The sequence below is a fragment of the Sphaeramia orbicularis genome, chromosome 4 (assembly GCF_902148855.1).
Source record: "Sphaeramia orbicularis chromosome 4, fSphaOr1.1, whole genome shotgun sequence".
Lineage (NCBI taxonomy): Eukaryota > Metazoa > Chordata > Actinopteri > Kurtiformes > Apogonidae > Sphaeramia > Sphaeramia orbicularis.
This window is the reverse complement of record NC_043960.1, coordinates 13,280,526-13,305,177: the sequence shown is the minus strand read 5'-3', so window position 1 is coordinate 13,305,177 and position 24,652 is coordinate 13,280,526. Positions and strand designations below refer to the sequence as shown.

Genomic DNA, 24,652 nt, shown 5'->3' with positions numbered 1-24,652 from the left:
TTAACAAAAGTAATCTTTGCATGCCATTGCGTTTGTGTTTTCAACAATAAAAGATGAACATTGAATATTCAACTGAACTAAAATACTTTAGTTGTGAAGTTCTTAGTAGGCGGATGATCAGGGATGACAACAGGAAGCTTGACCAGAGTCCAGACCAGGAGCCCGCCTCCTCTGTCTACCGCCTCCTGGTGGTCAGAGTGAGCAACAGCAGCACTGATTGAACAGATTATAACGACAAAGTGAAGACAGCTGCGGTTATGCAACATTTGTCTCCTCCTTGTGGTGTAATATTGGCACAACTTTGACTTGGCTTTGGATGGTGCTTTACAAGGCAGTGTCGTGTTTCTCAGAAAATGATGATATTGTTACAACTTACATAAAAGGATCAAAATTAATAAAGACAACAAAAAATCTATGAAAAATAAATTTTAAAAAAAACTGAGCAAAATAGGGAAGAAAATGAACAAAAATAAAGAAATCAGTAGCACAATCAACAAAAAGAGCAAAATGATGCAGATAGATAGATAGATAGATAGATAGATAGATAGATAGATAGATAGATAGATAGATAGATAGATAGATAGATAGATAGATAGATAGATAGATAGATAGATAGATAGATAGATAGATAGAAATCCTATCTACCTACATAATCTGGTCATAATCAGGTCACTTTCACTTCTGCATTTTATAGTATTTTAATATTTAACTGCTTTACATTTTAATATACTTATGTAACTATTTATCTGTTTGTTTTTTTGTTTTCTTTACAGTACCGTTTATTATTTCGGTGCGAAGCCAATGCAATGAAACTTAGTTCTGTGTACACTTGTTGCATTCTGAATGATAATAAAGTCGATCTAAGTCTAATTCAGTGTGAAGAACTGAAAAATGTACATTTTTCTAAGGTCTAAAAAAAAAAAAAAAAAGCCATTTTTTTTAGAGTGCTTTGTAGATGGAGAACAGACACTACATCCAGATCATAATCAGTACAAACTCAATGCACTTGCAGTACAGTTTTACAGGAGACATTTATAGAGTTTATAAGTAACTAATCCATTCATATTTAATTAATGTGACTGATCCTGTCCAGCACAGTTGAAGAAATGTGATCTTGGGATTTCCAATTTTCCCAAAAGCCAGTTTTATCCTCATATCTAAAGGATCTCCATAGTGCATCCACATATTTCTCAGTCAGAGTCCTTTTTTTTTAAGCTTCAAAGCAACGAACCCCAAATTAGACCCTTTTTTGGGGGTTGTGTTTTTCCTGGCCCGGCTGTCAGATTCCTGGCAGTATGACTCATCAAACAGAAACACAGTACTCGTAGTGGTGGATCAGAGTAGTGGTAGTGGTGCCTACAATGGGGGTTGGGATTATTCTACTATGTTTATGAATATGTAAAACCATATGGACGCGTGCGCTTCTTCTGTGGATGTTTGACCAAAGACGCACCAAACAAAATCCATAATAATAAATGCATGGGAAAGAAAACTATGTAACGGGAATGATAATATGCTACTTAACGTGTTTAGGCACTTCTATTTTGGAATGTAGCCCATGAAATTGCAGTAAGTGTGCAGTGGCAGAGTGTTGTTCATGCAGAAGGGTGTGTCTTTGTAATATGTGCGTGTGCGCAATAGAAGAGGAGGTCTTCTCAGGCCAACTCCGTCGAATTTCCCCACCCTTCACTTTTTTCTGCGCCGCCAACCTACCTCATCCGTCTCTCTGAACCAACCTAACATTACTTTTCCAACCCTGGATTACGAACAACGCCGATTTATGCCGACTTTTCTGCGTCTTTTTCTCCAAACTGCACTGCGGAAGTCTACCAGGACTCTCCAAACTGCGTGAAACCAGACGCGCAAACCACAGGAATTAGTGTGTGTGTTTGTAATTCCTCTGTTTCTCTGTGTGTGTGTCTTTTTGTGGAGGTTTACGGGCCCAAACTTTTTTATTCTCAGTTCAACCATGTACCAAGCTGTGAGGAAGCTGTTTTTTACGGACTGCCAGTGCGCGGAAGATGCGTCGAAAACGTACGAGGAGCTGTTCGCCAAACTGGACACCAACAAGGATGGAAAAGTGGATGTGTCCGAGCTGAGGGAGGGCCTGGCTGCCATGGGCATCCGGACTGGGAAAGGAGCAGCTCAGGTAGAGTCACGGAGACAGAATACAGTAATAAACATGCAGAACTTTACGCACAGATATTCAGAAATACTTTAAATAATAATGTAACTGTACTTAACCCATAAAGGCCCAGCGTTACTTTTGTGTGAGTCCCCAAGTTAATTTTCTCTATATCTAACCCAGTGTTTTTCAACCTGGGGGTCGAGGTCCCATGTGGGGTCCCCTGAAATTTCGAGTAATTGATTTAAAATAAATAAATAAATAAATAAAAAATGGTGATGTATTCATATATATATGTTGCAAAAATACTGCTGTAAACTGAACTTTATATATGGTTGATAGTTTAATCTACAACAATGCATCATATTATACAAGATAATAATATGTTTGATATGATGTTATCAACACCCTGTGAGAACCATGTTACTGGAAAAGAAGAAAATAAACAAACAGTATTTAGGTTTTCAGACAGTTTTAGAGGAACACTTGGAGACATGTGGTCTTCACTGGACAGTAAGTGGATGAAAACTAAAATCTGGAAAGTAACTAAAGCAGTGTTTCAGTTTCAAATATACTGTATATTTGCCTCTGAGACATAGAAGAATAGAAGTTTAAAGTTGCATAAAATGGAAATACTAATGCAACAACATAAATATAATAGAAAGCAGCAAATCCTTTAGTTCAGAATTTTTCAACCTTGGGGTAATAAAAATATATGGTGAGGTGAGAGAGACATTCACAATAAGTAAAAGACATGACAAACTCTGAAGCTGAAACTGAAGCACTGTGGTAGTGTTTATCTTTCAAATGTTCATTGTGGTCAGTTTCAGATGCTGCAGCTCTTTCATAATTCATAGTTTGAATTATTGAGTTCTTGTTTGTTCAGTATTAATTGTCAGCCTTGTAAATCCAAGCTGGACTGACTGTACATATCCTGACCAAGGAAAATCAAATTCTCACTTTGTGCAGTAATCTACACCCGGCTTTTCTGCCTCCGTCCATAATAATATACATTATATAGACTAAATGTTATCCAAAATAAACATTTATTTGCAACGTAGTTTAGCAAACTTTTACATGAGCTAATTAATTTTGGCAAAAAAATGTCTCTGTTTTGAATATCTGAGGTCGCCAGAAATTTGTGATGTTAAAATGGGGTCACGAGGCAAAAAAGGTTGGGAACCACTGCTTAAGAACCAGTCTGTTTGTATCTGACACCACAGTTCCAGTGCAGCACATTCAAGATTCTACTTCAGCAGTCCCATTTCAGATCATTAATATGGTTCTTTTTTAAACATTATTTCTAAAAGGTTTGCTCACGTTAGCCTCTACACTATGAACAGGAAAATACCATTTGAAGACCTTGGTTTTCATCCTGACCTGACCTTTTTTTTATGTTATTGCCCTTTTCTGGGACATTTTATATCAATGCAGACCAGCACAGCAGGAATTTAATTTAATGAGGAGACCACAGAGAAATGTTTGCCCTCCCTCGTATGGGGCAGTGCTTCTAATAGTTTAGAGCAGGACATGAACAAGCTATGATGTAACACACAGTTGTTTGTTTTTCTGCACATTTTTTGTTGTTTACAGTATTTTGCTCATGGATGCAAATGAGCTGACAATGATTTTAAAGTTTTCTCCTGTTTATTGAATTAGGAGATTAGGTAAAAGGGATGTATTTTGGTTTTTCTTTTTCTTAGTTTGGTAAGTAAGTATAGTGGATTTAAAGTATTATTTTGTTAGCTATTTTCTTTACTTTGATTCCCCTCCTGATATCTTTTTTTTTTTTACTTCTTTGTTAATAAATAATTCATATCGCAGTTTAGTTGATTACTGGTGGTTTCTTTTTAATTGGTCCCTTTTGTTAAGGGACATGGAAGGAGGGGAGTGTCACTTCATGTCTGCACTTCGGTATCCCCTAGGCCAGGGGTCACCAATCCTAGTCCTCGAAGGCTGGAATCCTGCATGTTTTAGATGTATCCCTCTTCCAACACACTTGATTCAAATGCTAAGCCTATCATCAAGCTCTGCAGAAGCCTGATAATGACCGTCACCTGTGCTGGAAGAGGGAAACATCTAAAACAAGCAGGATACCGTGCCCTCAAAGACCAGGATTGGTGACCCCTGCCCTAGGCCGAGCGTATATAAGTGTTGATTCTCCAAACTCTCAACAGCAGCTCATCATTTATACGCATCTGTATTATGGTATCACCATGTTTTCTTCAAATTAAAATTCATAGCTGCTTATTTTGACAGTTGGTTAAAATAAAACGGTCTTATAATCCTTACATGTTACATTATAGCTCTCTTAGTGTAGCTCCATTTTTAGAACAAAGTGAAAGGTGAAGAATTTCTGAACATGTCTCAAAGTTCAAACAGGGATAGGGAGCTTTTATTGTGGGCTGTGAAGGTCCCACCTTTGCCAATCAAATAATCATCTCATTACTCAGTCAATGGACAGGCTGATAACTCAGTAAAGAAGCTATGGAGTGATGACTGTGGTTTGAAAAACTGGAGGCTCCTCTAAGCATGCCGTTATGTAATAAAATATGATAAAAGTAATAATCATACACAATACGTTTGCTTTTACAACTTAATTTGATTATTATTACACACACACGTCAATGCTTTAAATATTCCTTCACAAACTTTTCACACCACGTACCATGTCTAGAAATCCATCATTCATTCATTATTTAAACCCTCAGAAAGCACATTAAGGAAAACCCTTATTTTCAATGGTGCAGAAGTATGTACATGAAATAAAACAACAAATATAAACAGAAGATGAGGCAGTAAAAGCATGAAACAAGACATGGGAATAACAACTGCAAAGGTTACCACAGTTGGACAGTGGAAAACTTAGTAAACTAAGTTAAAATGATAAAAATAGTGAAGAAAAAAAAAAAATACAGTAATTAAACCTTGAAAATGTCTGTGGCATTGATGAGGATATTTTAAAGGGTTGCCATTAATATTAGACATTGTGATGATGTTAAAATAATCTGCATATCTATTCAGCTCATATATCCCAAAGAAGGTAAATGTATACAATATTCCTAAAAATAATATTATTCACTGTGACATATGTCCTTATTTATCCACATCACTTTTGACTGGGATTCTCAAAATATTCTCCTGTTCAAGACTTTTCTCACTACCACCATTGTAGTGTTTTTTGTTTTGTTTTTTTTTTTTTTACTGTTTGTCATTTCAATTAAAACACATACAAAACAAATATATCTAAATAATTGAAGAATGTACTATTGTAGGATCAGGGTTCATTTTGAGAGGCTGATCTTAAAATATTAACTGTAGAAAGTTATCTAACTGATATGGGATTGTATCTGTTAAAAAAAAAAACAGAATCTGTATTAATTCAACACTTTCAGAAGTAAATTAACAAAAACACATAAGTCAAAGGGAAATGGTGTTATCCATGCCAGAACAAAATAAAATGACACCAGAACTGTTTAGATTTAGAGTCAATATGAGGACACGATACTCAGATGCAGATGAACTTCAGCTCAGAGCAGAACTCAAACCTCTCCTTCAATCTACTGAGAAGGTCAGACGCCTGAAAACTAAAGCAAGTTTCTTCTAATCTTTTGTCTTTATGCTAATATTTCTGTTTTGTTTTTGTTTTTTTTCCATTTTAGAAAATTGTTTCCTCTGGAGACCAGGACAAAGATGATGGGCTGGACTTCATGGAGTTCTCCAAGTACCTGAAGGAACATGAGAAGAAATTACAGCTGACCTTCAAGAGTCTGGACAAAAATAATGATGGTATTAATGTCATTATTTTATCAGAAAAACAGTGTTTATGGATTTAACTGTTTGAGAACATATGTTACTATTACGATGATATTTACAGAAGTGATCATGGAAAAAAAAAAAAACATTAAGAGCTTTAATGTAAAATTCATTTTTATATTGTTTCTAATTGTTCATCGGACTTGACAAGCGTGCCAAATTTGGTGAGTTTTTGAGTATGTTTAGGGGGTCAAATTCCACTTTATTGTGTCTTGGTATAATAATGAATTATTTACTTGACCAGCTCTAACGTGCAAAAATGGCAAGATTTCTTTGTTTTTACTTTTAACAGGAAAAATTGACATTATGGAAATAAAGCAGTCACTTGCAGATCTGGGACTGGACATAAGCAAAGAGGACGCACAGAAGATCCTTCAAAGGTATTGCTGGTTATTCTGTTGAAAGTTTAATAACCTTAAAATAGTTGAAAGTTTATTTTTGAAATCTGAAAAAGTTTCAGTATGGACATTTACAGTTATTTCTGATAATAAATATGCTTAAAAACTTGAAGTCTGTTTTTTTTCCTACTAAAACACACTGTTTTAAGCATTTATTATTTATAATAATGCTAATTAATTGGCCAGATATTGAAAGTTAAGTTCTTCTTGAAAACAAAAGTGTAAAATAATTGGCAAAAAAAGACATTTTCTGGCACTTTTATTGCAAATAAAACATGAAGACACCTAGGCGGCCTGTTATAAGGGCAGTCTTAAAAGGGTTACTCGAAACAAATTTGAATAAACTTTCAAGCAAAGATAGGAAACGGAAAGCAAACGACATATTTTTTGTTAAAATTTGTCTAAACATAGTAGATAATCTTATATCCCTTAGACCAAGTAAGTAAAGGTTTTGGCTTTTTTACATTAAATAATTGCCTTGATTGGGAACAGCATGACGCAACAGTTTTTTTTTTCCAGATACATTTTTTATGATTTAAAAAAATTTAAAAAATAAAAAATTCATGTGGGCATAGGGCAATATAATGTATGTGTATATGTGTACATGTATATATGTATATGAGCTAGTTTAGATTGACTACCTCCTTGCGGTGTATTTATTTATTTTATTGTCTCGTTGGTCGGTGCAATACACAATGGTCTCATCTTTTCCCTTTTTATATAAGGTTTTTGTGCCTTGATTGGGAACACCATGACGCAACAGATTGTTTACTAGATACATTTTTTATGCAATGTCTTTTGTAGTGGACAGCATTTAAGTAAAAAAAAAAATTATATTATTATTTTTGAAGTAAAGCTGTAAAACTCTTGTCCACTACAGAGTTTTACTTTAGTTAGGGCTTTAGGCACAAAAAAAATAGCATGAACATATTTAGCTTTTTACACTTGGAGAATAAACCAAAAACTATTACGATCACAAGCTACAAGTGAACAGAAGCAGTTCAGATGTTAAAGGTGGAGACCAGTGTGAAGGACTGATAACTAGTTCAGTCAGACTGATGACACAAGATAAGAGTCAGCACAGACATTTTTACATCTTGCTGGAGTTTGAGACATTGTCCAAACATACAAGAATAAGGTTATTAGTAGGAGTTAAATGAACTATAATGGAAGAAAGTTTTACTGAAAGCTGCAGGAGTCAAAATCAGGGAGAAAATACTGCAAGAATCTGAAAATACACACCATTATCCTGCAGCTCTTTACTCTCTGTCCAAAGCAAAATAGTTACGTAACGGTTTTGACTTTGGCGCTAAATAATAAATAAAGACATACAAATTTCCTGAAATGTAAGTTATGTTAAAAATTGTAAAAATGAGAGTAAACCTAGGCTACAATAAAAGTTTTCAATAATTTATTAGCATTTTATTTATTTATTTATTTATTTTCCCTTTTAATAGGAACAAGAAAACTTCATGTTCATTCTACTGTGATGAAAGTGGAAACTGAATATTTCCAGCTGCTCACGTTAAAATAGACCATTATAATCACCTATTAATATGTAAATGAAGAAGAACACTGATGAGACATGAAGGAGCCTATTTGAACATTATATTCCTCATTTAAATAACAGTACTTTCCATTCAACAGCGGTGGACTGGATCCTGTACGTACCTTTACATGTTGGTGGAACAGATCAGGCCTGGTTTACATAAGGAGCTTCACACTGTCTATGGGCTGTATTTGCTTAAACAAATGTTAAAGGTGCAAATGCGAAGAAGCAAACATGACAGCCAGACCTAAATGGAGAAGTAAAACAGAATGTGCATGAGTGTGCATCACACAAAGATTTGTTTAGAATCCACAATGAGTAATTTATGAGGATGTGACATAGAGAGGAAATGAAAAAAAAAGGACAAAGGAAACACAGAGGCACAGTAACACTGCAAAAATCCAAATTTTACCAAATGTATTTTTCTCATTTCTAGTCAAAATATCTCATCCCAAACTCATCAGGCTCTGTTCAAAGACATTATGCAACACTTACATTTGGAGAAAATCTAATTTTCACTAAAAGATAATGTATAGTTATTTTATTCAATTTGGCAACCCTTTATAGATTACTTTAATATTAAGTAAGTAGACAGACCCCCCCCCCCCCCTTTTTTTTTTTTTGTGTGTGTGTATGTACATGTGAGTGCAAGTGTAGTGTTCTTGTTCTGACATCACATATTGGATACTATATAGGACTTTTTATTGTTTATTGTCATTGTTCTAATTTCAATAAAAAAAGAGTTTTAAAAAAAAATCTCATCACACTTAAAATAAGACACAATCACCTGAAGAGTAACGTTTCAGTGAGATATAAGAACTTATTTTTAGACAATAGATCTTGCAAATCTTATTTCAAGATAATTTTCACTTGTTCCATTGGCAGATTTTTTTTGCTTAATTTAAGATTTTTTTTTTTGCTTTGTTCAAGATTCTTTTTTGCTTAATTCAAGCCAAAAAAAAAAAAAAATCTGCCAATGGAACAAGTGAAAATTCTCTTGGTAAGATATCTTGAAATAAGATTTTCAAGATCTAGTGACCAAAAATAGGTTTTTATATCTCACTGAAAAGTTACTCTTTGGGTGATTATGTCTTATTTTAAGTGTGATGAGATATTCTGACAAGAAATGAGAAAAATACATTTGGTAAGATTTAGATTTTTGCAGTGCATGATTCTAATGTGAATGATGGGAAATTAAATATGGTTTAAATCTTTCAATGAACTCTTTATAGGGCACTCATTGATATACTCTGAAATTCAGATTTTTAACCTTCGTGTGTTATTGGAGGACATAATAAGACTTTATTACTTTTGTGACATTTTTCTTATTGTCATGTAGAAAATCAAGGTCAATGAAGTTACCATATTTGGTTCCTTTCCTATATGTGACAAAAAAAAAAAAAAATCCAAGAAGTATATGATTGTATGATATTTTAGAACATCACTTTTAGAACATTAGACCATCATAAGTGCTGATCCAGACCCCTGTCCACATCCACATTATCCCTTTGAATATCATTCCTTACATTAGTACCATTACTTCATGGTACCTAACAAAGCAGGTCCACTCACTGTTCATGCAGAGGTGGACCTTACAGACCCTGTAGACCACATTGGACCTGAGATTGTTGATCCACTGTCCTCACTGGAACTGTTGCTGTCACTGTCTTGTATTGCATGCAGAGATTCACTTGCCCTATAAAGGGAAAAACTTAATTACATCAAATCTCACGGTAGAAGAACTATGCTCCCATGTCTACTCCAGCTCTTTATTAAGGATTACTTATTTAAATCAATAAAGCATGCAGCTCTTTTTAAACATTTATGTTTTATTTATACTGGTGTTTAAATGAAATAACTACCTTTAACTGTAACTTATTTTCATTTTTGTGCCACGGCTCTTACAAAAACTTATTATAATATCTTATTTTCCTGTTTGTTCCAGTATTGATGCAGACGGCACCATGACCGTGGACTGGAATGAATGGAGGGAGCATTTCCTGTTTAACCCTGCCACGAACCTGCAGGAGATAATCCGCTACTGGAAGCACAGCACGGTAAGAGGACAGCGTGATTCAGGAGTTATACCGTTATACAAGTCCATAAGGTGGCGTGCAGAGTGAGGAAATACAGATCACGGTAATTATTCATTATTTAACCCTTTAACAACGACAATCTTTCCGGCGCTACATTTTGCACTTTACAGCATTCAAACTACTGTAACTCCTGAACCGTTTAGCTGATCCACAAAATTCAAATGGCATCGGAAAGCTGAGATCCTGAGCTTTCCCACACTATGTAACACTTAATGGCACTATTGGAACTGGAACTATTTTAGAAACTTCCACACAGGCCAAAAAAATCCTGGGAATAACAAAAAAATATGAAGCCATAATATGGATACTGAATGTACAAGACTAAAAAGCATGTTTGAACAGATGCAAAATAGTTGAAAGTTTATTTTTGCAATCTCAAAAAGTTTCATTATGGACATTTACAGTTGTTTCTGATGATAACTATGCTAAAAACTACTAAAACACACTATTTAAAGCATTTATTATTTATAATAATGATAATTAATGGCCAGATATTGACAGTTAAGTTCTTCTTGAAAATAAAGGTGCAAAAGAATTGGGGAAAAAAAGACCTTTTCTGACCCTCTCATTGCAAAGAAAACATGAAGACACCTAGGCTGACTGTTGTAAGTGCAGTCTTAAAAGGGTTACTCGAAACAAATTTGAATAAACTTTCATGCGAAGATGGGAAACACAAAGCAAACTGCATTATATTTTCTGTTTAAATGTGTCTAAACATAGTAGATAATCTTATCTTCCTTAGACCCAGTAAGTAAAAGGTTTGGCTCTTTTACATGAAATTGCCTTGATTAGGAGCAGCATGACGCAACAGGGTTTTTTTTCCAGATACATTATTTTTATTTATTTTTTTATTGGGCATAGTGCAATATAATGTATGTGTATATGCAGACATGAATATATATATATATATATATATATATATATATATATATATATATATGTGTGTGTGTGTGTGTGTGTGTGTATATGCTCCCTCCTTGTGGTGTATTTATGATGTCTCCTGGGTAGATGCAATACACAATGGTCTTTCCCCTTTTATGTAAGGTTTTCTTTGCACTTTTACACACATTTATTTATTTATTGATGTACATGGCTTTTTTTTGTAGAATTGTGTTTGTCTTGTATCTTTTATCTGACTCTCTGAACGACCGCGAGTTCCTATGAATATATAAAGACTTCCTATGTGTACATGTACAAATGACAAATTAACTTTTGAATCTTGAAATGTCCTTTACAGTGGACAGCATTTACATTTTAAAAAATAATTTCTATTTTTATTTTTGAAGTAAAGCTGTGAAACTCTTGTCCACTTCAGAGGACAAAAATGCATTGCTGGGTCTCAGGAGGATGAATATGAATTAATTTCCCATCCCAGTGAGGTACAGGAAAGCAGTATTTAGTTTTCAAAAGTATAAGGAATATGATCACCAGAAAAAAAGTGGTAGTAAAAGTGTTTCTTACAGTGTTGAACTTTCTCTGGAGTCGAGGTCAGTCTGAGCAGCTGAATGATGCCTGCTAATAAAATAAATCTTTAAAGATAAACCACATTTGAATTCAGATGGATTTTACACGGCAGTACAACTGTTAAACTCTAACTCCTTCGGTGTCCTTAAAGCGTCCCAGCCTTCAGTTTAAGATCTTCTGCTCAAACAAAGAACGTTGTGAATGAGAGCTGTCACCTGTTTCTGGATTTGGCAAAACATCAGTACCTCGATGCCAAACAGATTAGACACTTTCACTTTTTAGCAAAGAGGTGAGAAGAGGAAACCAGAGGATGACGAGAAAAGAAGCCTGTCTGAAGTGGAATGAGGACTGACATATAGAAAAAACACAAGGTCCATACACAAAGATTAAAAAAGTATTAATATGATCTTATAATAAAAAAAATTAGGCTTGTACCCAAGATGTCAAATGTGACTCACTTTTATTTTTGGCTATGTTACTGCACTGTTGCCCATAAAGTTGGAATAATTTAGTTTTCAGGCACATTCCTGTTTTTATTCCTATTTGTACAGATCAGTAATCACATTTAATCAGGTTCAATGATTACATAATGAGTCTCACTTACACTTTTTTTTTTTTTTTGCTTAATTCAAGATTTTTTTTTGCTCAATTCAAGCAAAAAAAATCTGCCAATGGAACAAATGAAAATTATCTTGCTAAGATTTCTTAAAATAAGATTTTCAACATCTATTGTCTAAAAATAAGTTCTTATATCTCACTGAAAAGTTACTCTTTAGGTGATTATGTCTTATTTTAAGTGTGATGAGATATTTTGATTAGAAATGAGAAAAATACACTTGGTAAGATTTAGATTTTTTCCAGTGCAGAGCAGAAGTCCAGTAGTTTTCAATAGTATTTTTTTTAAATTCAAATTACTTTTGCTGTATCAGTAGCATAGTTTTTTTTTGCCACCCAGCTAGTCCTATTCCACGAAGATAGTGATGGCTACAGTGGTGTTTTTTATACTTCTCCTTAGATAAGACATGGATCAGGTGTTTATTCAACAGAATAAAGTGTACTTGTGTTGGAATTCAACAGACACAGGAATGGAATGGCTGTCATATTTACAGTCATGCTGATTTTAGAGGAAATTGCAGTGGTCTCTTAATTTTTTCCAGAGCTGAATCATAACATATCAACATAATATAAAACAATTTGTTCCGACCTTATGGACATCAGTGTATAATGTGCCCTGTACTATAGTGGCGTGCTGCAGCCAGTTCCAGTCAATGGCTAATCTGACGTCAGATGACGTTTGGTGTCTGTGTTCATGGCTCACCCTCAGAGGTTAAATAAACCTGTGGCTGCTAAGCTTGGCGGAGATAAACTAAATTCAGTCCGTCCTTAAGTGGGATTAGTTCGTCAGTGGGATTGGGACAGGATGAGAAGAGAGGAAGTAATTCTAGAGCGGGACAGAACAGAGGCGACGTGCTGGGTTAGAGTGAGAGTCAAAGAACATCTATGGCCCTGACGACTTCCACACGTCTCCAGCATTCACACAGATGGTTACTGTTGGACGGGGACTGGGCTTTTCTTCCTTCTCACTGGGCCAGAGCTACACACCTGTGGCACTTGATTAGAATAGTGTAAAAGATCTTACTCGGTCTGAGTGGAGGACTTTTGTTGGTGCTGGGACTGTTTTGTTCTGGATCAGTAGCCTGAGATGGCGATGGCTCTGCTGCAGCCTCAGCAGCAGCAACAACAGAGACACTGGTTTTTCCTCGACTTTGACGATGAAGATGGGGCGATCTATGAGGTGGAGGTGGATATGGTGGGTTCAGTTAGTCATAACCAGAGGTAGAAGAAATACTGATAACTGATCTTGTAAAAAAAAACAAAACAAAAAAAAAACAATAAAAGTACTGATACCACAGTGTAGAAGTGTGGAAATATTTGCATTAGTAAGAACAAAATATGCCATTAGGTAGCGTGGCATATTGTACTGAGACCACGTGATGCATTTTTGTTCTCTGTAGTGCACTGCAAAAAAGGGGTGTCTAAAGACAAGATAAAAACACTAAATCTGAGGAAAAAGGTACTCAAAATAAGTAAAATATCTGTCCATGCAGCATGATAATGTCTATGAATAAGCATGTTTATAGATGCATGAACACTTAAAATAAGAAATTAACTCTCAAAACAAGATGAATTACCTAACACAACTAAATCTACGGTAAGCGTAAGAACTAAATAATTTGCAGTGTGGACAAGAGTTCACAGCTTTACTGAAAAAAAAGTATATTGCAAATGACATTCCATAAAAAAAAAAGTATCTGAACTGGTTTCATCATGTTGTTTATAATCAAGATAATTATTTAATGTAAAAAAGCCAAACTTTTACTTTCGTGTGCCTTAGGAAGAAATTTCAATAAACTCATACAGCCTATTATTGGATTATAATGACTGATGCTTTAATAGTGAGATATTACTAGTAGATTATAGTAAGTGGTATATAACCAAAAATATATTAATTATTGCATGATAGATTGTGAATTTCCCCAAATGCATAAATAATATTTTTTCATCATAATCTATTGTATTAAGTCATACATGTGATACATGTGTTAAGTTTATTAAATATACTTAAACTAAATATGTAAAGTAACTACAGTTCTCAATTAAATTAAATGAATATTAGAAGTACCTTATAATTGTCCATGAGTACAAGGCTTGAGTAAAACTAGCTTCTAATCATGAATAAAACCTGGTTTAGACTAAAGTGATTCATCTCTGATCTATCAATGAAGCTATTTAATAGTTTTAGGTGATCACATGTATGTCTACTTTTTCAAAGATTAGAAAAAGGGAGATAGTTGTAATTACATATTATGTCCACCAGAGGGCACTGACAAGTCCACGTGGTCAACGAACGAGACAGTTTATAAAAGTTAAGGTGGATCTCATATCAGGAAGGGAGTACATTTGGATGCATCCTTCTGTAGTTTTCACCCAAATGGAAGATTATTCAGTAAATCAACATTTCTCACCTTCTGCTGCCTCTAAACAGGGTTAATGGTTGTTTAGAGGCAGCATCTTAGTCAAAATAACCATATTATGATTTACTATGGTTATAAAGCACACATAAGCAATACTCAGAGGATGTCTGTGTCTTTAATTACCATACATTGTGTAGGTTCTGGACATCGGTGACAGTCTCACCATCCCAGATGAGTTCACAGAGGAGGAGAAGACCACCGGCCTGTGGTGGAAGCAGCTGTCAGCCGGAGCCATGGCAGGCGCTGTGTCCCGTACAGGCACTGCCCCTCTGGACAGAATGAAAGTGTTTATGCAGGTCTGTCAGTGATCTTATTTGTAACAGGTCATTTTCTTTATTGATCAAGTTTAGAGTAATAATTTGTATGATTATGGGATCCAGAAGTTCCAAAATAAACTATACTTTTGCATCATCCAATAAAATAATATATTTCAATATGCCGTGAATAATACAACGATGATCCAATGTTGTGATGGTGTAGTTTATTGTTAGTTGTACCTGGAAATCATTAATTTAAGCCTCTTTATTTATAGGTGCATGCCTCCAAGAGCAACAAGATCAGCCTAGTTGGTGGTTTTAAGCAGATGTTAAAAGAAGGAGGCCCAACTTCTCTGTGGAGAGGGAACGGAATTAACGTCCTGAAGATCGCCCCTGAGACGGCCATTAAATTTATGGCCTACGAGAAGGTAAATCCATTTAACAAAACAAAAACAACACATGCTTCAGGCTTGGTTTGAAAAGAAATTAAGCCAATACAGTCCCACATAGAATAGAATAGAATAGAATAGAACAGAATAGAATAGAAATTATTGTCATTGTGTGTACAATGAAATTCGGAGTGCAACTCCAGTCAGTGCAGCAATATTTACAAACACCGGTGCTACAGAAATAAGAATAGAGCGAATATGAAATTATAAAACTAGTTAGAATCAAAAACAGCCATAGCATGTGAAGGGTAACAAGTGGTGCCAGGCATAACAAACCCCGCCCCTCGAACGTATTGTAGCTTATTTTGGCATCGATCCAGCTGATGTCAATATGTCTGTGCATCTGCTGATGTCAGCATATCAGTTGCCTCTATATATGTGCCAAGTTGGAAGTAAATTGAAACAAAATTGATGTTTTTATAGACATTTGAAATTTCGCCCATTATAAGTAAATGGGAGAAAAAGAAAGATTTAAAAAATTCATTAAAAATTTTAACTTTGACCTACTTTTACCAAAATGTAATCAGATCTATTCTGGGTCACTGGCAATCTATAAACCTAATTTGGTATGAATTCAACCAATGGTTATGCTGCTAGAGTGTTAACGAACAGTAAAAATAAGGTAAGAAAATATTATTTAAAAAAATGTATAATTGAACAAAGTAATATAAAAGTAGAGCTTAGTAGAATAAAAAATAAAACTTAATGAAATATAAATAGGCGCAATTTACAGTATTAACTCTATGTATGAATATTAACATTATGTATATCTATGAAATAGTATGTATCTCTATTAACAGTATTAACTATGTATTTCCCATAAAAACAGTATATATACCTGTGACCCAGGTCTATATAAAAATAGTGCATTTATTTTTGATAAATATTGAATAAATATTGCATGGTTATGGCAGGGCAGATTACTGCAACCTAATGTGATGCATATGTATCATGTGAAGTTGTACCATCACTCTGTCTGTCACAGTAACTGAGTCCTCATGTCACACTGCTCTGTTTGGTTTCCCTTCAGTACAAGAAGATGCTGGCCAGCGAACCAGGAAAGATCAGAACACATGAGAGGTTCATGGCGGGGTCGCTGGCTGGAGCCACGGCACAAACTGCCATCTACCCCATGGAGGTGAGCAGAACCTGAGGCAGTCACAGTAAAGTGGATATGTCCTGCATAAGACTGGGTCTGAGGAAGTGGTCTGTTAGAACTGAACTGGAGCAGAGGTATCTTACTGAGGTATCAATACTGTGGGTTTCAGTATTGACACAATATGACTAAAACCTCCTTGATTTTATGATCAGTTTAATGATGAGTTTTCCAGATCAAATCCACATTTGCACAAAAATTGCACTATATCTGTATAGAAGTTGAAACTGTGACCTTATGCATATATATTATTTTTTTCTTATTTTACTTTTTAACATTAAAAAAAATAAATAAAAAATTTGTTTTTATAATTTATTAGAAACCACATCTATTTCCTGTATGTGTTTACATACTTTGCAAATAAAGATGATTCTGATTCTAAAAGCAAAGAGTTGAGAATATGATTGGCAGACCATGTCCATGTATTTATTGTGACATGCTTTACTAAAAGATTACAGCTTCTTCTATTTGGATAATACACTTGGTCATAATGTTTTTTCAGTAATGACATGATATGACAGCTTTTCTACAGTTAAAGACCAAATCTGGCCAAACTCCTCTTAATATTTACCCAAAATGCAGTCGAATGCAATAGAATGTCTGTCTCAAACACTGACCTTTACGCTTTCAGGTGCTGAAGACTCGTCTGACTCTGAGGAAGACCGGGCAGTACTCAGGAATGTTTGACTGCACCAAGAAAATCCTTAAGAATGAGGGGTTGAAGGCGTTTTACAAGGGCTATGTTCCTAATATTCTGGGCATCATTCCATATGCTGGAATAGATCTGGCAGTGTATGAGGTAGAGTGATATAAAACTGATTTACAACTGTTCCTCCTGTGATTTACTCATCTAACATGTGTGTCTCACCTCCCTCAGAGCTTGAAGAACCTCTGGTTGTCTCACTACGCCAAGGACACGGCCAACCCTGGCGTTCTGGTGCTACTCGGTTGCGGTACCATTTCCAGTACATGTGGTCAGCTGGCCAGTTACCCCCTGGCTCTGATCCGCACCAGGATGCAGGCACAAGGTAAGGACGAACTGGCTCAAAACTGATGCACCCCGTGAGGATCAGTGGCTAGCTGTAATAAAGGAAATTTATTCAATGGAAATTTTGACTTATTACCTACGGATCAAGGAACATATCTTCATAAAGCACTGGACAAAATGGCTGAACTATAAACAAAACAAAGCATCATTATTAATGTGTGTCATTTAAATATTTTGTGATCAACTAGTGACCTCTAGTTTCTGTGCTGTATTGTCTATTGATAAAACTAATAAAAATAAAGTATATAAATAAATAAATGAGGTAATTTGAGCATTTTGTATCAGTTAGCATTAATTGTTGAAACCAGTCTGGCTGTTTTGCTCTCAATACTAAGACATGGATCTAATATGTATGATCATGTCTGCTCACATGACATCTTTCCATCCAGTACTACTTGTTGATGATGAATACAGCATGAGATAAGAGCACAGCTGTCCTTAACTTAAGGTGTTTCATATTGATACTGAACTTATAGGGCCAATAATACATACTGTATAGAACAATTTTCCTTAAAATCTAATACTTTTAAGCCTCTGTTTCATACTTTATTTGGTTTGTTGACTGGTCCATTTATCCAACAGTATTTCCACAGACATCAGGTCATAAAACACTGAAATACCAAATTTTTTCCTACAGTTGGACTAATTTTAATGTTTGTTTTGTTTTTTTTTTGTTTTGTAGCGTCTTTGGAGGGCTCTGAGCAGTTGCCGATGAACCTAATGGTGAAGAAGATTCTGGAAAAGGAAGGCTTCTTTGGACTTTACCGTGGCATCCTGCCCAATTTCATGAAGGTCTTACCTGCTGTCAGTATCAGCTATGTGGTGTACGAGTACATGCGGTCTGGCCTCGGGATTCAGAAATAAGGAGCAGAGTCGACTGTGCTTTTGTTTGCCTGTGAGAGTACAGACAGAGGAGCAGCAAATTTTTACAACCTGTTTACCCAGTTCATCACCTACGTCTGAACTCAGACTGCCTCAAATGGAACCACTGTAGATGTTTAGAAAGTGAATACAGGACTTATCTGCACCACCAAGTAGAAAATCCTGCTGAATTAACATCAGTGTTCAGTGCAGTGGTTCCATTTGTGTGGTGTTGGTCTAGGCTGCACCCACCGCAGACAGTTTGAAAACCAAAACACTCAGAGGTTAACTTTATTTTTTGGGGTAAAATGATGGTTCGGTTAGAAATGCCAATGTTTTTTTTTTTTTAATCATAAGTTTAATGTATTGGTCCTGTTTAAGAGAAATGTTTCACATGTTTTTGTAATAATTGACCAAAAGCACCTTATTATACAGTTTACCATCCAAACTCTCATCTGATAAAACACAATGCATTCACAGGTGAAAGAATCAGTGTTCTACTGTGATCTGTCAGTCATAGGTCTGCAAACCAAAAATAGAAAAGTCAAACTCCTGTGACTTTAAACAGTCTCAACACATTATGTAAGATGTCATTCGAGGGTGGAGCTGTTTCACGTTGAAATCTGAGGAAATAAGTGCAATACTGTATTTCTACATTCACCTGCTGTTATGTTTGAGGTATATTATTTCAGGAGTGGGTTTCACCTGAGGATTGTTTGTTGGTTCCATTTTTAACAAGAGATTTTGCACCTTTTCAGCACTGCTGGTGGGCAGGAAGTTATGTGCCTTATGTCATTTTCCTCAGATATCTATGGAGTTCTCCATCTTGGATTTTTTTCCTGCCTTTATTTTCAATGTTTGGTGAATTAGAGACTGGTGTTTACATTAATTAAAAAAAACACTTAAACACAAAAGCGAGAGATGTGATGTTCATTTTTTTCAGCCATTTTTTGCATTTATAGTTTAACTATAAATTGAACTTGAGTAACTTTAAGGTAGTAGTAATCTTTGGTACATCATCAGAATACATGAAAAACCTTCAGTGGCATGCAAGCCTTTTTCAGTGCGTGCATTTTCTCATTTCATGATGTGCAGTTGACCTCAGTTGCCTAAAGCTAGTGTTACATAAGCTCTAAACTGGAGTAATCTCTACTTCTTTTCCAGTGATGTCAGTACTCGTGGCTTGAGCTGCTGATCCTGAACATCTACAAGGACAAAAACTGAGCTAATTTATCGATTTAAAAAGAGAGATGCTTTTCCAGATATCTCAATTACATAGTTTTACAATGATTTTTACCCTTTTATATCACAAATAAACTTTATTTTATAACCTTGGCAAAACAAAATTGACAAAAAGTGATAATTTCTGATCTAGTAAATTGTGAATTTGGTCAATGTGTTGAACTGAACTCATCTTAGTCAAACAAAACCAGCATGATTTTAAGTTACAAGTGCATTTATTTGAATAAACAGGAATTATGGTCATTTCTCACATCCTTGTGTAAATAATTAAGTTCTGGTTCTTTCATATCATCTTAAAATTGCTCAAATCTAAATAACAATGCAGACTATGGCCAGAAACAATCTGCTAGTAGGGATGCATCAACCCTGAAATTCTGCGGTGATGCTAATACTAGTGACTGCAATATCAATTGATCTGGAAGAGGATGATATTTTTGATTACGTGTCTTGCCACTAAATGCTAGCAGGCAAAACTCAAAAATTTACATTAATTTAATTTTCACCTTTACTTAGTATCAGAAATGCACATAGTTCAGTACACAACACCTGCCACTAGGGATACAGGCACTTAACTACTTGGTAGCATTAGAAACCAGACTTAGCAGTTCTGAAACAAACTGAGAACAGCTGCACACACACAGGCAGCTCAGACAACAGATAAAAGCATGTGGTGATCGATCAGTACGTCCTTATCTTGACGTATAACAAACTTAAAACAGAATTGGAGCCATAATCCCTCATCTAACTTTATGAATTGTTTTTTTAACTGTACTGTCTTCTCAAAACAGTTTCTTTTCTGGGTAAATGTTATTCACAATGATGGTACCAAGAATAGAAAAGAATGCCACGATGGTCAGAATGGCGCGCAGGGCTTTGAACCAGCTGGGGTAAGTTGGCAGCAGAGACAGATCATAATGCAGTGAGATTCCAAGTCCCATGATGACCATGGTGGCTGCAGGAAGGATGCTGTCGCTCATCAGCATGGCCACCCAAGCCAACAGAGACGGAACCACACTGTTGGACAGGTTTATCCAGTCCGGTTTGGCTGGGCTGCTCTCAGGAAGTGTGAATCCCCACCGAGCTCCACCCAGGAAAGAGAGTATGGAGGCGCCATAGGCTATCTGGGCGTAGGCCAGCTCTGGGACGTAGACCTCAGTCACACCCATGAACAGAGGCGGGGAGACGAAGGGGATCAGTCCGGCTAGTCCCAAGAACAGCGCCGGTTTGGGACTCTTACCCAAGTCTCTCATGTCATAGCGCAGCAGATCCAACTCTCTGGGAGGAGGTTCTGGCTTTGGACGCTTCTTCAGCCTCACAGCAGAAGTGTGGAAGTGTTGGTTCTTCACTAAAAAAGTAGCAGTATGAGTCTGCTTGTGCCATTTGGGCTCAGTTCTATTGAAACAAACAGCTGGTCCATTGTGCCTTTCCCTGTAGGGGCTGAGTGATGAAGCCCAGCAGGTCTGTGGTGAACCAGGTCCACCATGAGATGTTCCAACCAGGGATGAGATCCAGCATCTCTGTGAAGGACTGGCCCAAAGCAATGCCTGAGAAAGAGCCCTTTGGGATTAATAAACTGCACAAAATCCATGAAGCTGCTGAATTCAAAAGCTTAATTTAACAGACAAAGGATTCACAATCAAGCACAACGGCTGCGAAATTTGGTGAAAAAAATCTTGATTACCGTGGACAATATCTAAGTTGATCTGTCTGCTTATTTAAGAAAATGTACAGATTACAGACCATTGTTGAAGACCTATTTTCTTCAACTACTATGAACAAAATACAAAAGGTTACACAGTACCTTTCTCTGCTCAGTGACACTGAATTAAAAATAGGTAACTGTAATTTGATTAATTGCGCAACTCTTTTAAGGACTTAGCTTTTCTAAATGTTCTACGTTTTATCATTGATGTAGGTTTAATGACTCTAATGTAACTAGGGACAAATGTTCTAGTGTGATTTTTCTCCTCAGGGACAATAAAGTTTATATTACTTTGACTTTACATATTATATTTATGAACAAATAATTCTAAAATCATGGTTAAAACTATGCAAACATAGCTGTTAACCCTTACGCTATTAAGAGTGCTTTTGTGTGTTTAATGTATCTTGTTTATGACCTTGTTTTAATGTATTTTATGTGTTTTTATAAAATGTTCCCTCCTATGTACAGTGGTGCCATTCTTTTTTTTAATGTCTTTTGTGGATGCCTTTACACTGACCCAGGGACTACAATAGGAAAATAACCAAGAACTCTCTAAAATGACACTTTTACACAAATGTCTTCACATGTGCACCATCCCTGGAACTTCAGAACATATAAATAACAATTATCCAAATAAGTTAGGGCCCTTACCTTCTGGGAAGTGAAGGTGCCTCCTCTGAATAAAGCAGAAAGCATCTGATGAGAAATGCAAACAAAAACATGGTCAAGAAATGAAAACCCACAGTGCACACAGTCCACTTACAAGCCCTTATGATGACTGAAACTGTACATCGTAATAATTTTTCCTCCAAGCAGCCATTAAAAATACCTCAACGTATTTTCTTTTTTTTTTTTTTTTTTTTTTCCTGAACCACATTTCGATGCTGGACCTAACATGGAGGAACAGGGGAAGGAGAAGAAAGGGGGAGAAGAGAAGAAAAGAGTGAAGGGGGGAGAAAAAGGAAGAAGAAGATGGCGAAGACCCTCACAAGAGAATATCAACAAAACCAACAATAACAACCATGGTGGTAATTATAATGGTAACAATAACTAGAACCAGAACTGAGTAAACTGGGCAGAGGAGAGAGAGAAAAAAGGATGAAATTACAATGAAATAAAATAAATACGACCTATTAGACCTATACCTCAATGTATTTTCAGTCTAAGTGAAAAGGAACAGCCCTGTTTGTGTGCAAGTGTATTCAAAGGCATCTCTGAAACTTGAATAGTCTTCCTCTACCAGTGCTTTTTGCTTCTGTCTTTCTACTGCAGCCCAACAGGAAAACAAAAGAGCAATATCCAGGTTGCTAAAGACATTTTAGCTTTGGTTCCCATTGTTATTAGTACAATTACAGCGATTTGTTAAATTTTTCATTTGTACATCCACACTCAACAACTCACTTTAACTTTCAATTGACAAAGCTAATACAAATACACATTAAAAAATTTTTGTCAAACATTATTAACCCTTTCATGCATAGGTCACTACAGTGGACAGTTATTCTACAGCTGTTCTCTTGTATATTCTTGGGTTTTGTTGTTTTAGTTCCATATCAGCCAACACAGTGGACACTTATGCATCATCCCATACACTGACATTCATACCATTACTGTAACTGTGCAGTTCTTGATAAACCTGATCTGCAGTGACATTTTTGAATGTAAATCAATTGTTATTTGTTAGACAAAGTTTTTTTTTCTTTTTTTTTTCTTGCATATCATCTCCATGAAGTGAGTAATTACTAGCATTAGAATATGTTAAAATGTGAGAAGACATCAGATTAGCAGCATTAAAAATGTTTTTATTTCATTGTTTTCATATCACTTTCTGATATTGGGTTTTAAACATGTTTCTTTACTTCAAAAATTAAATGCATGGATATTTTTGTAACTCCATAGAAAAAAAAGACTCAATCACATTGTTTTTTTCATGGTTAAGGAGGAATAAAAACACTCAAAAAATAAATCTTGACTCAGGTTCTCACAATTCATGCAGGAAAGGGTTAATACATCATTTAATATATTATGTAACATTCCATCAAAACTGGAAGATTTCAGAACACTCTGCTTTTATAATGGTCCACATTCAATTCTATTCGGCTCAAAACTGAAGTGGAGACACAGACAACCAAGACATAGAAGCTAAAAACATTTATAAAGTGGGTTTATTTACACCTTCAGCTGTTGACGTTTCAAAGTCAGTGTCTACAAATCCAGATAAATATGTGTCCGTGTGTTTAGACAGACTCTAAAACACTCAAATGACAACGTTTGGACGCCGTGTTTCATTACACTGCTAAGATGTAAAATGCTAGACAACATCCTCGAATCACAGACATTATACTTACTCTGTTTCTGATTTGAAGTTTAATAAACTACACAACCATCGTGGTGTCCGAGGTCAGGCTGCGATAGCTCTGAACACGACGGTGCATTGTTGTATTCCTTCCGTGTTCGTCTCGCCTCTGAAAGTTTGGTTCCGCTCCATTCTGCATTTCAGTCGTGAGATAATTCCAACATCAGAGGTGTCGGAGCTATTTGTTCATTTAGTTTTTTTTTTTTTTCAAAGTTAATTAACTTTTTTTGTTTCGTAATTTAGTATTTTTTTTGCTAATTATTTATTTTTGATTGTTTGCTTCTTTGTTTGTTTAATAATTGGAATATATATATTTGACTTTCATGGTTATTGTTATTATTTTCAGTCTTTAGTATTTAGCACCTATTTTTTTTTTATTTTTTATTTTTTTTCCAATTATTGGCTTAGACTTTGGGTACCTGGGCATACATAGCAGCACCAAGGGAGACCAGCCTATGTTGTTTATTTTATTTTATTTTATTCATTTATTTATTTTTACTGGTCAGTCAGTCAGACAGTAGGATGACAGGATGAGCAGGAGAGGCAGCAAATAGGCTTTAAGCGTTGTTTGTCTGCAAAACCTGAGAATAAAACACCTCAAATACATCTATGGCGTGGACATTGTGTTTTTGACTGTGTAAACCACAAACCCATGGTGCATCTAGTGGATATTTGAGTTATGTTAAAGTCTGAAGTTCAGTCACTTTTAGGTTGGTTTAATTTTGATGACAAATAGTCACTACAAAAAGGCTTAGGGTCCAATCAATCAATCAATCAATCAATCAATCAATCAATCAATCAATCTATCTATCTATCTATCTATCTATCTATCTATCTATCTATCTATCTATCTATCTATCTATCTATCTATCTATCTATCTATCTATCTATCTATCTATCTATCTATCTATCTATCTATCTATCTATCTATCTATTTTTAGTCATTAAAAATGAGTATGTTGCCATGGAAATCACCAGTGCATCATATCCAACTGTAACTCGGAGGACATACAGTACATCACCTGCAGACGTCCAGCAAATATCCTGAACAACAAAAAGGAAAGGGGATAAAGATTTGTCCTGCTGTTTTGTTCT

At 35.5% G+C, this 24,652-nt stretch overlaps 2 protein-coding genes and 1 long non-coding RNA gene across 7 annotated transcripts; 1 reads left to right on the top strand and 2 right to left on the bottom strand.

Annotated features, from left to right (window-relative positions):
* The first annotated feature begins 1,659 nt into the window (after positions 1-1,659).
* On the top strand, positions 1,660-19,144 carry LOC115417995 (calcium-binding mitochondrial carrier protein SCaMC-1). 3 transcript variants are annotated; one of them, XM_030132267.1, is made up of 11 exons: positions 1,660-2,149; positions 5,788-5,914; positions 6,234-6,321; positions 9,834-9,945; positions 14,621-14,779; positions 15,016-15,168; positions 16,220-16,327; positions 16,977-17,144; positions 17,223-17,373; positions 18,076-18,267; positions 18,302-19,144. In XM_030132267.1, the coding sequence occupies exons 1-10, from the start codon at positions 1,970-1,972 to the stop codon at positions 18,255-18,257; spliced, it is 1,428 nt and encodes a 475-aa protein (XP_029988127.1). In that variant the 5' UTR covers positions 1,660-1,969; the 3' UTR covers positions 18,258-18,267; positions 18,302-19,144. The 3 variants fall into 3 exon arrangements, with proteins under 3 accessions (XP_029988127.1, XP_029988125.1, XP_029988124.1); XM_030132265.1 differs by having other exon boundaries at positions 1,661-1,881; positions 1,963-2,149; positions 18,076-19,144; XM_030132264.1 differs by having other exon boundaries at positions 1,661-2,149; positions 18,076-19,144.
* LOC115417998 (uncharacterized) lies at positions 4,757-12,041 on the bottom strand. Of its 3 annotated transcripts, none has more exons than XR_003935231.1 (3): positions 11,446-12,041; positions 8,011-8,135; positions 4,757-5,853 (listed from the first exon to the last, which is right to left on the bottom strand). It is a non-coding gene; the product is annotated as an uncharacterized LOC115417998 (long non-coding RNA). The 3 variants fall into 3 exon arrangements; XR_003935233.1 differs by lacking the exon at positions 11,446-12,041 and adding an exon at positions 9,461-9,714; XR_003935232.1 differs by lacking the exons at positions 8,011-8,135; positions 11,446-12,041 and adding an exon at positions 7,285-7,662.
* Positions 18,604-23,657, bottom strand: LOC115417997 (transmembrane protein 69-like). The gene is made up of 3 exons (XM_030132268.1): positions 23,550-23,657; positions 21,853-21,897; positions 18,604-21,040 (listed from the first exon to the last, which is right to left on the bottom strand). Exons 2-3 carry the CDS (start codon positions 21,895-21,897, stop codon positions 20,276-20,278), a joined length of 810 nt encoding a protein of 269 aa, XP_029988128.1. The 5' UTR covers positions 23,550-23,657; the 3' UTR covers positions 18,604-20,275.
* Positions 23,658-24,652: the final 995 nt, after the last annotated feature.